This window comes from Saccopteryx leptura, chromosome 6 (genome assembly GCF_036850995.1).
Source record: "Saccopteryx leptura isolate mSacLep1 chromosome 6, mSacLep1_pri_phased_curated, whole genome shotgun sequence".
Lineage (NCBI taxonomy): Eukaryota > Metazoa > Chordata > Mammalia > Chiroptera > Emballonuridae > Saccopteryx > Saccopteryx leptura.
Genome location: NC_089508.1, coordinates 51,713,239 through 51,727,387, shown reverse-complemented (window position 1 = coordinate 51,727,387; position 14,149 = coordinate 51,713,239). Strand labels below are relative to the sequence as shown.

General features: G+C 36.8%; 1 protein-coding gene across 1 annotated transcript in view; it reads left to right on the top strand.

The window, feature by feature from the left end:
• The window catches only part of IQCH (IQ motif containing H), a 249,284-nt gene that overhangs the window by 87,227 nt on the left and 147,908 nt on the right, over positions 1-14,149 (top strand). The window contains exons 5-6 of the mRNA XM_066343622.1: positions 3,591-3,711; positions 9,728-9,850. Coding sequence (XP_066199719.1) covers positions 3,591-3,711; positions 9,728-9,850 — 244 coding nt within the window. The remainder of the gene's footprint in view (positions 1-3,590; positions 3,712-9,727; positions 9,851-14,149) is intronic.

Sequence of the window (14,149 nt, the reverse complement as noted above, 5' to 3'; positions counted from 1 at the left end):
ATTGGAGCATAGCTTCACCCTTTACTTACATATTGTTCACGCTACTTTCCACCTATCACAATGGAGCTAAACAGCCTTCAGTATTTACTATGTGGCCCTTAAAGAAAAAATTGGCCAACCTTTCCAAGGAATCTTTTATAACTCACAAGAATCTTGTGGTAAAGAAATATTTATGTGAGGCTTAATCATTTGTTGGGTTTAATTTGGCCATTTCCCCTCCTATTAAATTCATGTCCAATTAATCTTAATAATGTAATATGAATCCTATTTTTTATAAAACAATATATCAATCATTCCAGCGAAGTCAGGGATAATGGGTCACCTAGTGCTATTTGGTATGGGTTCTTAAACTTTTATCTTTGTGTTTTTCTGCATTATTTGAAATCTTTATAATGAACATATATCTTTTTTTACCAGAATAATAAAATAAAATGCTTTTTCTATTGGAAAACACTGGAAGCGAATACAGCAAGATATTAACAATGATTAATTCTGGCTGACAGGGACGTAATTGCTGTTAACTTCTTAAGCTTTTCTGTATTTTTTAAATATTGAAAAAATGTTAAGCTATTGTAGAAGGTTTAGCATAAAGTGATAGAGTTCTGAATTATAGTTTTGGAAATAGTAATAAAATATCAGATATAAGAGACATTATTCTATTTGAAATATTATTCTCTTATAATAATAAAATATTATTCTCTTATAATATTATTCTCTTATAATAATTATACAAACTCCAAAGTTTGGTTCTAACATAAAATATAAAGTATGACATAAAGGAGCAGCCAGAAGATGACATGTGAGTTCAGTTAGGCAATCAGCACATTCATAGAACTGGTGTCTTTCATTTTCATTCATCTCAACTTATCTCTCCAGTCTCATTCCCCAACCTATACGTTCCTGATACACACATCATATTCCAGTCACATAGAGTGCCTCGTCTTTGATGAAATCTTCATGCAATAGTGCTATTTCTCTTTGTCTTCACCATTCTTTCTACCCATAATTGTATCCCTTTCTCCACGTGACACAATTCAATGCTTCTTTTAAGGCACAATTTCAGTATCAACTGCTGTAGTACATCTCAACTTTGGCTACACGTCAGAATCACCTGGGAGCTTTATAAAAACACCAAGGTCCAGGTTTCAGTCCAGCTATTCAGATTTAATGGCCCAGTTTTGGGGCCCAGGCAGCAGTATTTTTAAAAAGCTCCCTGAGTGATTCTAACATACAGCCAGGGTTGAGAGTCATTGCAAAGCCTTCTGCCATACCAGCAGGCGGAGTTAATTACTCCCTCTTCTGCACTCCCACAGCCCTAAGCGTCTCCATTGCTCATGAAATTTAATGTTTATTGTAGTAAAGTTAGTGTGATATAGTAAGTGCTCAGTAAATGCTGAAGGTTGTTACATTCCTTCTCCATCCAACCGAAAGTACGCAGAAGTGGTTATCCTTACCATGGGAACGGGACAGGAGAGTGGGCTCAGGCTTCACATTCAATCACACTGTCTGCGGGATTTATTTCTATAAACTTGGCAGAATGTCCCCTCCCCTCCACACTACTACTACTACTACTACTACCAACACACACACACACACACACACACACACACACACACACACACACCCCTCACTGCCTTTTCTGCATAGCCCTTGGTTGTTGAGAGTGATACAATTTGAAGAATTAAAGGAACCAGTGTTATGAATGTGCTGACTGCTTGACAGAATCCAAATATCACCTGCCTTCTGCCCCATCCTTTGTGTCATACTTTACAGGGTATTTTATGTTGGATCCTTCTACTTTAGCTTTCAAGAGCTGGTTGTCAGGGGTACTTTGTCAAAGGCTTTCTGAAAATCCAGATAAATTGTGCCATGTGCCCTGAAACTGTCAAACCTATATTTCACATCTTCACAGCACTTGACAATTTTATTTAAGTTGAATCTTTCTTCCTTCCTCTGATTTACCTTTGCCTCCCTGACTCTGATATCAATCAGAGAAGCGGAGAGATTGCCACTTCTGATACTGAACATCCTCAGCTCTACTTGTGCCGAGGCTGGAGCACACAGTGCATTGGGTGATTGTCTCAGCCTCGCTGATTAGAAGGACATCCGAGGAGCTCCTTCTGTCTGGAGGTGAGGTGTGGAGAGGAGAGCTGAAGATGAGGAAGAGATGAAGATGGGTCAGCAAGGCCCAAGGTCCACGATATCACCATGGACATATGAGCTCCTCACTCTCATCAAGGCGAGGCCCATACCACTGCCCTCTCCTCTTCCCACTCTCCTGGAAGGAGACAGTGCACTAACAGGCTTCTCCTTCCTGTAAAAAAAAATCTTACTTATAGTCAGTTAAACTGTGCTCACCAAACATCGTCCAAGGATTTGGTGTTCATGGGATGGTAGTTTCTCATAGTTTCCCTTAAGCACCATGGACTGGCAGTAGGGCCCTAACAACTTTTACTCATGCCAACATTTCTCAGCCAACATATATTTACTTTGTAAAGTGATTTCCTTCCCCTAGTCTTGATGAAACTTTCCCTTTCTTTCTCCTTAAGGTCACCATGACCTTGATGAGAAATAAGGTACAGTACATCTGAGTCCAATGGCAAATTTCACTAATGTAAAATCAAATTAATCTTAAAATTGTATAATTTTAAGTGTGTAGATCTAATGTGTATATAGTATATTTTTCTGTGTGTATATCTAATATAGTGTGTGACCTGAAACAAATCTACTAACCTATCTGTCTTGGTTCTTTACTGGTTAAAACAACCATTACCTAGTTCCCTTAGAAGCTAAGCAAATTAATTAATGTTTGGAAATTGACTTGAAAATTTAAATCAGTCTAGAAATATCAAACAGTTGCAGTTTCCTTACTGAGAGGGCCCAGGTCATCCATAGCCTCCTATAATAAAGGTAAAATTATTGTACGTGGGCTAACAATTAAATGTGATTTATATGCAATACATATAATCTTTAAAATCTAGATGCCATTTAATAGAAACAACTCATATTTCATTACTATAATAAAAGCATTTTATGACTTTAGGAAAAGTAATCATCTATTATAAGTGATCTAGACATCTTGTCTTTAAGCATTTCTTTTCTAAGATCTGCAAGAGTCTACTCAGAGTTCACCTTTAACCTCTGAATGTTGACTTATTTATCTTTAAATTCTCCCAGGATTTTTTTTTTAATTCTCAAAACTCTAATAGGTATTTCCTGGGAAATTTGCTTGTACAAAATTTGGCTGTATTCAAAACCTCGTCTGCCAAGATTTAGCACTTTTATATTATAGTCATTAAAATTGAACAAAATCTTAATGTTCCTTTATTAACTACTACTACTATTACTATGACTTTGCATAGTGGAAATCACAACATGTTAATTGGATTTAATTAAGTATTTTAAATTAAACAAACTCCTGACAGTAGACAATAGCACAGGGTACTCATGAGCAATAAAATTGGAGCTGATATTGCTACTTTATTAAAACTTAATGAAACTATTCATAATCTTATGTATTGTTTACAAGAAGAAAACTATTCATTTTGAAAGCAAAAATGTCTGCTGAAAACAAGTTTTTGATTATCTAGGTGAAGGTTCAGAAGTTAATAAAAGGGTCCACCATAACCAACGTCACGGTTCTGCCGGCTTCTCATCGCATGAATCCATATTTCACCCCCATATCAGTCCTACAAGAGGATGCCAGTAAAGGTTAGTGATTCAATAATCATTTTATGTCTAGGAATCTAAAGGAAAGAGTATAACATGGGGTTTGGGGCCTGAGTTTGAGCTCTGGCTCAGTGACTAATTCTCCTAGGTGACCTCAAATAAGTCAAGTCCTTACTTTGGCCAGAGAAGATTGGATTAATGATCACTAGAGTCCCTTCCACTTCTAAAATCCATTATTCTATAGATTTAATATTGATTTAAGTGTTGGTGTTATTTTATATTAAAAGTATTGTGTTTAAGCAATACTACTAGAAATGTTCAAGCTCCTGAAAAGATAGTTTCTGATGCTAGCATTTAAAAATCTTATTTCAATATTTATTATGCAGAAATATAAAGCCAGAATTAATATAATTAGCATTTAAACTATGTATGTCTTAATCCAAATTCCAGTGAATGTGAAACAAGTAGATTTCTAGTTTTTACACAAAAGGCTATATCATCTTTATCTCAGTGTCCCCAGTGCCTAGAACCATATCTAGCATTTTGCAGATACTAAATGTTGGTTGAATGAATAAGCAAGTGGAAGAGTAAATGAATGAATAAGGACTGAGTGTCAAAAGTAACTTCTTCTCCCTGCTACTTAATTTAACTGGCTGAAGTGTTAAAGAATGCCTAAGTAAATCCCCTTTCATATCTCAAATATAACCAAGTGAGATGGTCTTTAATTATTTCTGTCTCACGTTCTATCTGTTGTCTGGAGGTATTTTGGACCTAACGTTGGTTCCAAATAGTTCTTCTGGAACCTAGAAATTTAAAGTCCTATAACTGTCATATCCTCTGTCTACTGACCTGGTGATAAATAGACAGCAAAGCTTAAGAGAACCAACCCATAATCATTGTAAGCTTCTCAACTTGTTAAGCTTCCCACAACTATAACTATTACTTTTCTAGTTATTCATTGTTCAGAAATCTTTGTGACATATGCTTTTAGTTATTTTACATAATATTTACTCCCTGGGAATACTAGATAACATCAGTAGAGTTTCTATTTCTTGCTTTCGTACCATTTTATATTCTTTCTAGACCAGTTAGGATAAATGAAATAAGGAATCAATCAATTAATGCTTGCTTTAGCAATATTCAATAAAAAATTGCTACAAACAAAGGTAAATCTAGAAACATGGTAGCTTGGTTCAGGAAAAAGATCACACTTTTATCTCTCAATTATCTGTCAAAGAACACATGGCATACCATAATATTTATAATTGATCGACCAATTAATTGACATATAGTCATTGAATATTTGCCATATGTCTGGTATTGTGCAAGGTGATCTGAGCATCAGGAAAGCACAAGCCACAGACATGGAGATCCAGTGTCTGGATTTTTCACATGTTCCTAACGCTCTTTAATGTCACGTAAGCCTCACCCCAGCTCTATACGAGTCCAGCATAAGGTGAAATGTGAACAACATCCAGAAGAAAGAATCATTTTGGAAAACGCTGGGCAAACATTCCTACTTTTTCTCGAATTATCTTGTTAAATCCAAAAAAGAAAGTTGTGGGGGTTTTTAATGGTTAAGAACATGTAAGTTTCACACTACACAAATCAGATTTTCGATTCAGGCTCTTTGTGAGCTCAGGCAAGTTGCTCTCTGACCTAGAATAAGCTCTAAACTCTATCAACAAGGCATACCTGATCTGGCCCTCACCTCCATTTCCCTCTCACTCTGCTTTCTCTACACTCCAGCCATGTGGGCCTTCTCTCTGTCTCTTATCAGGTCTTACACATTCCCATAGCAGGCCCTCTCCAGTGCCTTTAACTCTGCCCAGAAGTCACTTCCTCAAGCTTCTGTACTTTTCCTTCAGAGCTGATCACAGTTTGTAATCATACATTTATCTGTGGATTTACTTAAGGTCTTCTTCACTATTAGAGGCTCCATGAGATCTCTCTGGGTCACTACTGCATCCTTAATCCCCAGGGTATTTCCTCACACATCTTAGGCTCTTAACAAATATTAGTTGAGTGAATGACAGAAAGAATGAACTTCCAATTTCTGATCTGTCCAATAAGAAGAGTATTATGAAAATTTGATGAGACAATGGCATTAAAGAATACTTTTCAAAAACATATAAAATCATGACTCTCATACAAATGTAAGATGAACACATGTCAAAGATTTTATTTAAGTCATTAATTAAAAGGGGGAATCTGTAAGATGTTACAGCTGGTTTAAAGGAGAATCCAGAGAACACACATTTTTCAATCTGGAATATTGGAAGAAATTTGCAAATGGACACAAACTGGCTTTTCAATGGGAAGGAGGGGTATCCCTACACCAGGTAGAATTTACTTTTTCGTCCATAGGCAGAATTCTTTGCATTGTTTTCAGTTTTTTTACAAGTTAACTTTAATCTCTGCAGAGTTATAAAACAGGCTATTCAGAGACTAGGTCCAGGTAACCCTGGCAGCTCCAGTACTCTCTAAAAAGGCATCCAGTAATCTCTTCTGCTTACTGCAAAACTAAAAAATAGCTTTATTATCTCCTTCCACTACAATCAAAGGATCTCAAAAACAATTATTCACACACTTGGGTTGGTCTCCTTGGGTTTGCCCTGATTATATACACAGGGGTAGCAAGGATGTCAATTCACCATGCAGGCCTTTTTAAATGTGCTCTGCTGAGTATCTTCTTAAGAAATTTCAAATAGAACTTTCTAAAACCCTCTATAATTTACTATCTAGAGGCTAGAAATCAAGACCAAGAAATTCTGTCCACCAGATCTCAGCGGCAGGACCTATAAATTTGGGTAAATTCCCCTCTTCCGGAGGTACTATATCTCTCGTAAGGTTCTTGAACTGCCAGAAAGTAACCTTCCTTACCTATAGACTTTGTACCTGGCCAGTTTTTCTGGGATGGCTTTGCAAGCATTGACACGATAAAATTAACCTTAGTTCTTTAAAAGTGAGCTATTTACCTGATTAATAAGCATCATTCTTAAATATTGAATTTCAGGTCCTAGTTGCATAAGCAATTTTTCCAATTACATCTTAGTAAAAGGAGATCAGACTATCATTGACACTATGCAAATAGGTATATTGCCATTAAAAGTAAGACTATTCAGTGAAAGTTTCTTAATTTGGGAAGAGAGGAGGGCACACTAAGGTATTAGATGTTTGATTTCCTTATTTTCTGGGAATTTTAGGAATGTTCAATTTATATAAGCACTATTTCTCTTCATAAGTCAATCAGAACAGAGCTCCTTTAATTTAAAATGAGACTTGACAATCTAATTTATTAATGTGATTTGGAGACAGAAAAACACTCCACATTCCCAGTGAGAGATAAAGGCCTTTCTGAGTTATAGACACATAGATGCATAGATACAGAAAAAGCTTATCACTTCCATTCTATTACAATTTTAGCCACAGATAAAAAATAAACACAGAAACCCAAAAACTTAATGGTCCAGATATCAGTTATTCTCCTTTCTTGTGGGCATGAAATTCCTAATTGGTTTGAGCTCAAAATACACAAATAGACAAACAAAAGACTATCAAACTGTATTCTCCATTGCTTCTCACTCAACAGGGAGCAGGTCTCTAGAAGCCATTAATCCATTTACAGAGAGCACCAAATTGCCAGTCATTTTAGCTAACAACAGGAATAATTTATTAGCCATAGATGAAACAAAAAGAAAATTAAACACAAGATTAATAGGGAGTAGTGTTAAAATTAGAAAAACAGAGTCAACAAAGTTTTATTTTCCTTTTGAATTCACCTCTGGGAGCCAAGAAAAACCAGCGCCTGGACTTGGTCTGTATGAGCTGCAGCCTTCCTGGCAAGCTGAGAGAATCTTTTGTTTATCTTGGTGAGATCTCCAAAATAGTTTCAGAATATTTATATATTTTAAAGTAAAACCATGAACCTCATACAACTATACAATAAGGTTAAAGATGTTAACCTCATTAATTAAATCAGGGGATTAGTAAAATTTTACAAAGATGATTCAAAGCCTAATCCAAACAACAGATACTTTTATAAATCAAGAATATGGAAATAAATTTACAAATAGATGGAAAACTGGCTTTTTGGGGTTAGGGGAAGAATTATCCCTCCATTTGATAGAGTTTATTCACACGTGTATAAACAAGAATTATTTGCACTGTTTTCAGTTTTACATAAATTAAGCTTAATCTCTACAGAATTATAAAATAGATTAACCGAAACCAGAGGTGATTATAAGGTCAGATAATCTCTAGAGGTCCCAGCATTTCAATGAAAAGCTATCTACTAGTCTCTCTTGCTTATTCTGTATTCTTAATGTTTTCTTTCCGATACTAAATGTGCACATGCATGTTTGTCTAAAATTAAGTGAATTGCTTCAACCTGTACTAAAGCAAGGGTTAAAATCATGCTTACATTCTTTGGGATTTTCAGAAAATGAAAATCACTCTCACATAATAAAAAATACACTAAATGAGAAGGTACTCTGCTTTTCACTCCTGAAAACAGGTGTTGTTCTTGAAAGTGAGGTTTGATATTTATAGGCGGAAAGTATTTGTGAGGACAAAGAATTAGTCTAAATACTTTAAAGCATTAGTACTAATTTCAAAAAGGGCTAGAAGAGTTGAACCCTACATCAGCAGTTCTTAAGTTTTCAGAGGACAAAAGATGGGCCTGGAGTGCTTATTTAAAATAAAATGTTGGCTACTGGGCTTCTGGTCCAGTGGTTCTCAAACTTCAGGGCACATATTCAATGATGCAGATTCCCTGTCCCTGACTGCAGAAATTTGGGGCAGGTCTGGGAGGGGGTCCAGGAATTTTCATTTGTAATAATAAATTCTGCTTCCAGATGATTCCATTGTTAAGAAAACTTAATATTTCTTTGGAATCATTGTTTTAAAAGCAACGTCTTCTTTAGCCCTCCACTCTCTCAGTAGTCATTTTTCTGAACCTATAACACCAGAAGTTCACACTCTTAACGATAACATAATATAGTCATCAGAGGTCATAAGGCAAATGGAAGCAATATTTGTCCCTCTTAGAATGTGTGCCAACTTCTTCAACTTAGTACACAGTTTGTATACGGGGATTTCATTGAGACCCAGAGTTCTTTACTTTTCTTCTTCTTATATGAGAGCAACAAGAGGCTAAAGACCTATCACAAGTGTCTGTCGAGTACTCCCTGAGTTTCTGGGTTTCTGGCTTCAATACAATAGATCCACCTTAATGAAAGTTTTGCCTCTGACAGCAGGTTTTGTTCAATTATTCATTTATTCATTGATTTATTCACTGTTTTATTTATTTAACAATGTCGCTTGTCCTTAAAAAGCCTTGGCACCAGCCATGCTGGCACAGTATGAGTTCTAGGAATTGTAAATTAGTTGCATTAATACTAACGGTGCTGCCCAGTTAGTTGCACTAAAATAACCTATTTAGGCATTCACATTTTCTGGTGATATGAAAAAGTCTAAAAATAACTCTTTTATACAATATGACTCATTGTAACAACAGGGGCATGGTTTCAAGCACATAGACTTTCTTTCAGAACAAGAGATCTCTTTAGTTATTAAGAATATTGATTTCTCTGAATTTTATTTTTTTTAAATCAGACTTATTGGGATGATACTGGTTAGCAAAATTATACAGGCACAGGCACAAGTGCACAATTCTACAACATGTCATCTGTACACTGTATTGTGTGTCCACTCCCTTGATTTCTCTGAATTTTAAAAGGAATAACAGTATTATCAATAATTGAAAATGTCATAAGTATAAAAAATTTTAATTTGCCTTGAAATATATTTCTACCTTAAAAGTGAAATGGACTTAGTACATTTCATATTACTGCTATTAGAAATGACATATTTTCTTGGATTAGGACTTTAGGCTTAAATAAATAGGTATTGAAGCTATTTTTTTATGCAGGGGATTAAGGTGCTAGCTACATGCTCATGAAGAAGATGATGAATTGAGAAAGTTATATTTTATAGAGCTCAGATTTGGGGAAAATACTAAAAGCTAAACTCACAGCCTTCTGATCTTCCTTTCTAGGGATTTTGAATATGATAGAACGAGGGCTGATTCCACCAACAGCAAAGATCAACTTGCAGAATCCACCCATTATACTCAGAGCAGCTCCTCTGCATAATTTTGATGATAAGATCCCAGCTGCTGGTAAGATTGTCTGGCCACTGTGCTTACTTAGGAATAAACAGAAATTAACTCCCATCCAAATTTTATCTACAGTATTCCATTCTTACCTTCAATAAGAGGAAAAAAGGAAAGTTGTAATGATTCTGAGTTTCACTTTACTGAATAAAGTAACTTTAGTCTCTGTAGAATACCAACTGAAGGCCTATGTTCTCTGTGCATTAGAAGGTTGGGATTTTCCAGGGGCTTGCAGGTTGGGTGGAAAAACAAGACAGGTATAATAAAGATAAATACTAATACAAAATAGCATAGAAGAATAAAAACCAAACAGATGGTAAAGTCTAATGCTGTAGGAGTTCAGAGCAATGGTTACCGAGGGTTGAGATAACAGAAGACTTTAATGAGGAGGTTGAATAAAATAGAGTGTTCGAGGAAAACTCTGGCCTGAGAATCTCCTACCTAGTTGCAGAACCTCAGGCAAGCCATTTATTTTCCTTTTCTTTTTTATTGCATTTACTGGGATAACATTGATTAACAAAATTATATAGATTTCAAGTTCTACATCATCTGCATATAGCTTTGTGTGTCATTTGCTTTCTTTGGGCCTCAGCTTTCCCAGTTATAAAATGAGGGGTTTTAGTTGAATCAATTAATCAGTTCAACAAATAGTTGTGGAATACTGGCTTTATCTGAGGTAGTGTTTAGGTGCTGGGAATACAGCAGAGGAAAAAGTTAGACAATGGTCTGCCCTCGTGGCAGTTAATATTCTAGTGGGAAATACAGGTAATACCAGGTTAGTAAATGATTAGTTAAGTGCTAGCAATAAAGTAATAATAAGTGCTTAGCATTAGAAATAAAACAACATGGGTTAGACTCAGCAGTGTTTTTCAACTGTTGGTCCATGGACTGGTCTGCCAGAAATGTTGTGTTGTTGTGTGAAAGAGCTAACCACCCTAATGTATGAAGATAATAGACAGATTTTAGTCAGATTCACTTATGCTCAGGGTGATTGCTGCCTTAGCAGTCCCCGAAATGATTCTCCTATTTCCACTGGTCCCCAAGTATAAAAAGGTTGAAAAGCACTAGGTTGAGAGTGATAAGGAGATGGTTACTTTGTTTGTAAGGGAAGGGTTAATGCAGGGGTCCCCAAACTACGGCCTGCCCGCGGGCCACATGCTGCCCCTGAGGCCATTTATCCTCCCCCGCCACATTTCCGGAAGGGGCACCACCATCTCATTAGCCAAAAGCAGGCCCATAGTTCCCATTGAAATACTGGTCAGTTTGTTGATTTAAATTTTCTTGTTCTTTATTTTAAATATTGTATTTGTTCCCGTTTTGTTTTTTTACTTTAAAATAAGATATGTGCAGTGTGCATAGGGATTTGTTCATAGTTTTTTTTATAGTCCGGCCCTCCAACGGTCTGAGGGACAGTGAACTGGCCCCCTGTGTAAAAAGTTTGGGGACCCCTGGGTTAGTGAATGCCCCTCAGAAGATTTATGAGGCTGGAGTTGAAATCCAAATGATAAGAAGGAGCCAATCAGGTAAAGATCTAGAGAAGAGCATTCTAGATACAGGATAGCACAGGTACAAAAGCCCTGTGGACTAAGAAGGGAAGGAGCAAGAAGGCTAGTAAGGCTAGAGAGTCAAGAGCAAGGGAGAGAGAAGGAGGAAATGGGGTCATAGATGTGACCCCATAGTCGCTGGAGAGGTAGACAGGGATGACATGATGTAGGCTAGAGCAAAGATTATGAGGGGGTCCTCAGTATCCATTCTTCCCTATTTCCTGAGGAATAGGCACACATCAGTTTGGTTAAAGACTACATTTCCCAGGCTTCCTTTCAGTTAGGTGTACCATCGAACCAGGTTTGTTTTATTTTTTGGTTGGTTTTTGTGTGTGTGTGTGTGACAGACAGAGAGAGGGACAGACAGACAGGAAGGGAAAGAGATGAGAAGCATCAATTCTTCATTGCGGCTCCTTAGTCTCCTTAGCTGTTCATTAATTGCTTTCTCACATGTGCCTTGATGGGGCGGAGAGGGGGGGCGCTGCAGCAGAGCAAGTGACCCCTTCCTCAAGCTAGTGACCTTGGGCTTCAAACCAGCAACCTTTGGGCTCAAGCCAGTGACTATGGGGTCACATGCTCAAACCAGTGACTCCAGCACTCAAGCTGGTGAGCCCACACTCAAGCCAGATGAGCCACTCTCAAGCCAGCAACCTCAGAGTTTTGAACCTGGGTCCTCCAGGTCCCAGTACGATGCTCTATCCACTGCACCATCACTTGGCCAGGCTGGAACCAGGTTCTGGGCAGTGAGAATGTAAGCACAAGTGGAAAAGGAAACTTCTGGGCTGTGCCTTTAAGAAGGAAGGAGCACAGTCTACCCTTTTCCTTTCCTCTCTAGCTAGCTGGGAGGCAGATGTGACAGGCAAGCACTTTGGAGCCAGAGGTGAACTCCATGCTGAGTTTGACAAAGCTGCCTTGACAACTTCAAACTACAGTATCTTCCTTTCGACTCTTATGTGAGAGGAAAATAAACTTTTGTTTAAACCACTCAGTTATTTTAGGATCCCTCTTTATAAACAGCTTAGATTATACCAGAACCAGCATGGTAGCCTTTCAAACCATGATGAGGAGTTGAATCTAATCCTATTTACAATGAGAACCCATGAAAGCTCTAGATAAGATATATCTTTGTCGTCACGCAATATTTTAGGTTTGCTTGTTGTTTTTTTTAATGTTAGCTAGGAGATGAATAATATCCGAGGATCTTATGTAAAACATGATTAAAAACTAACAAGGATCAGAGTAAAAATAAATGAAATAGAGACTAGAAAGACGGAGCAAATATCAATGAAACTAGAAGCTGTTTTTCAACAGGATGAAGTGATTATGGTTAGATAAGATTATTCTCACTGTTTTGCAGATAATCATGGAGGAGAATGAGTAGAAGCAAGACTAGTTAAAAGGCTATTATGGTAAATCAGACAAGAAATGATGGTGGATTTGAGGAGGATGGTATCAGTGGATAGGAAGAGAAGTAAACATAGGTTATATTTTGGAGGTGGAGCCCTGAAGGACTGATTGATGGATAGAAGTAAGGGAAAGAGAGACATCAAGTATCAATATGCTGACTATATGAATGAATATGTATCATGTGCCCCAATTCTGTGCTCATTCTGTTGTCGATGGGAGTTTCTGTGGTTTGTACTACAGAATGATTAGGAATAATACTACCACGAACATTCTTGTACCTGCCTTTTAATGCATATATGTATGCATTGTTGTTGAATACATAGCAAAAGCAGAATTGCTGAGTCCTGGGGTACACCTGTGCTCAGATTTAGTAGATACAGCCAGTTTTCCAAGGTGGTAATACTGATTCATTTTCCCAGTACCAGTACATGAGAATTCCAGAAAATATAGATCTTTGTCATCGCTTGATATTTTGGGTTTGTTGGTTTTTAAATTTTAGTCATCCTGACAGGTTTGTTGTGATATCTCTTTGTGGGTTTAATTCCCTGATGATGATAAAGTTGAGCAGTTTTCTGTTGTTTACTGGTCATTTGAATATCTTCTTTTTAAAAGCAAGTTAAGACTTTAACCTATTTTTTAATGGGTTATGTTTTCTCTCTTAGTTATTATTAAGAATTAACTATATACTGTCTATACTAATCTTTTATCAGTTATATGAATTGCAAATATTTTTCCTCCTCTGTGGCTTAGCATTTCATATTCTTACTGGTATCTTTTATTTTTATTAAACTTTTGAATTTGAGATAATTGCAGTTGTAAGAAATAGAGACCTCTTGCACTCTTTACTCAGTTTTCCCAAAAAATAACACATTGCCAACCTCTAGTACAATATCTCAACCAGAGCACTGAAACATTCAATATACAAAACATTTCCTTCACTGTACGGATTCCTCATGTTGTCTTTTGAAAGCCACACCCACTTTCCTCCCACCCCACACCCTTAATCCCTGGTAATCAATCATCTGTTCTCCATTTCTATAATTTTACAATATCAAGTATATTAGGTAAGTGGAATCATACAGTGTGCAACCTTCTGGGATTGACTTTTTTTGCTCAGCATAATTCTCAGAAGATTCATCTAGCTTGTTGCTTGTATCAATAGTTTATACCTTTTCATTGTTGACTAGTATTCCATGGTATAATGGTACCACTGAGTTGTTAATCCATTCACCTGTTGAAAGACCTACAGGTTGTTTCCAGTTTGGGGCTACTACGAATAGAGCAGCCATAAACATTTGTGTCCAGATTTTTGTATGAACATATGCTTTCATTTTGTTAGATAAATGACCAGGAC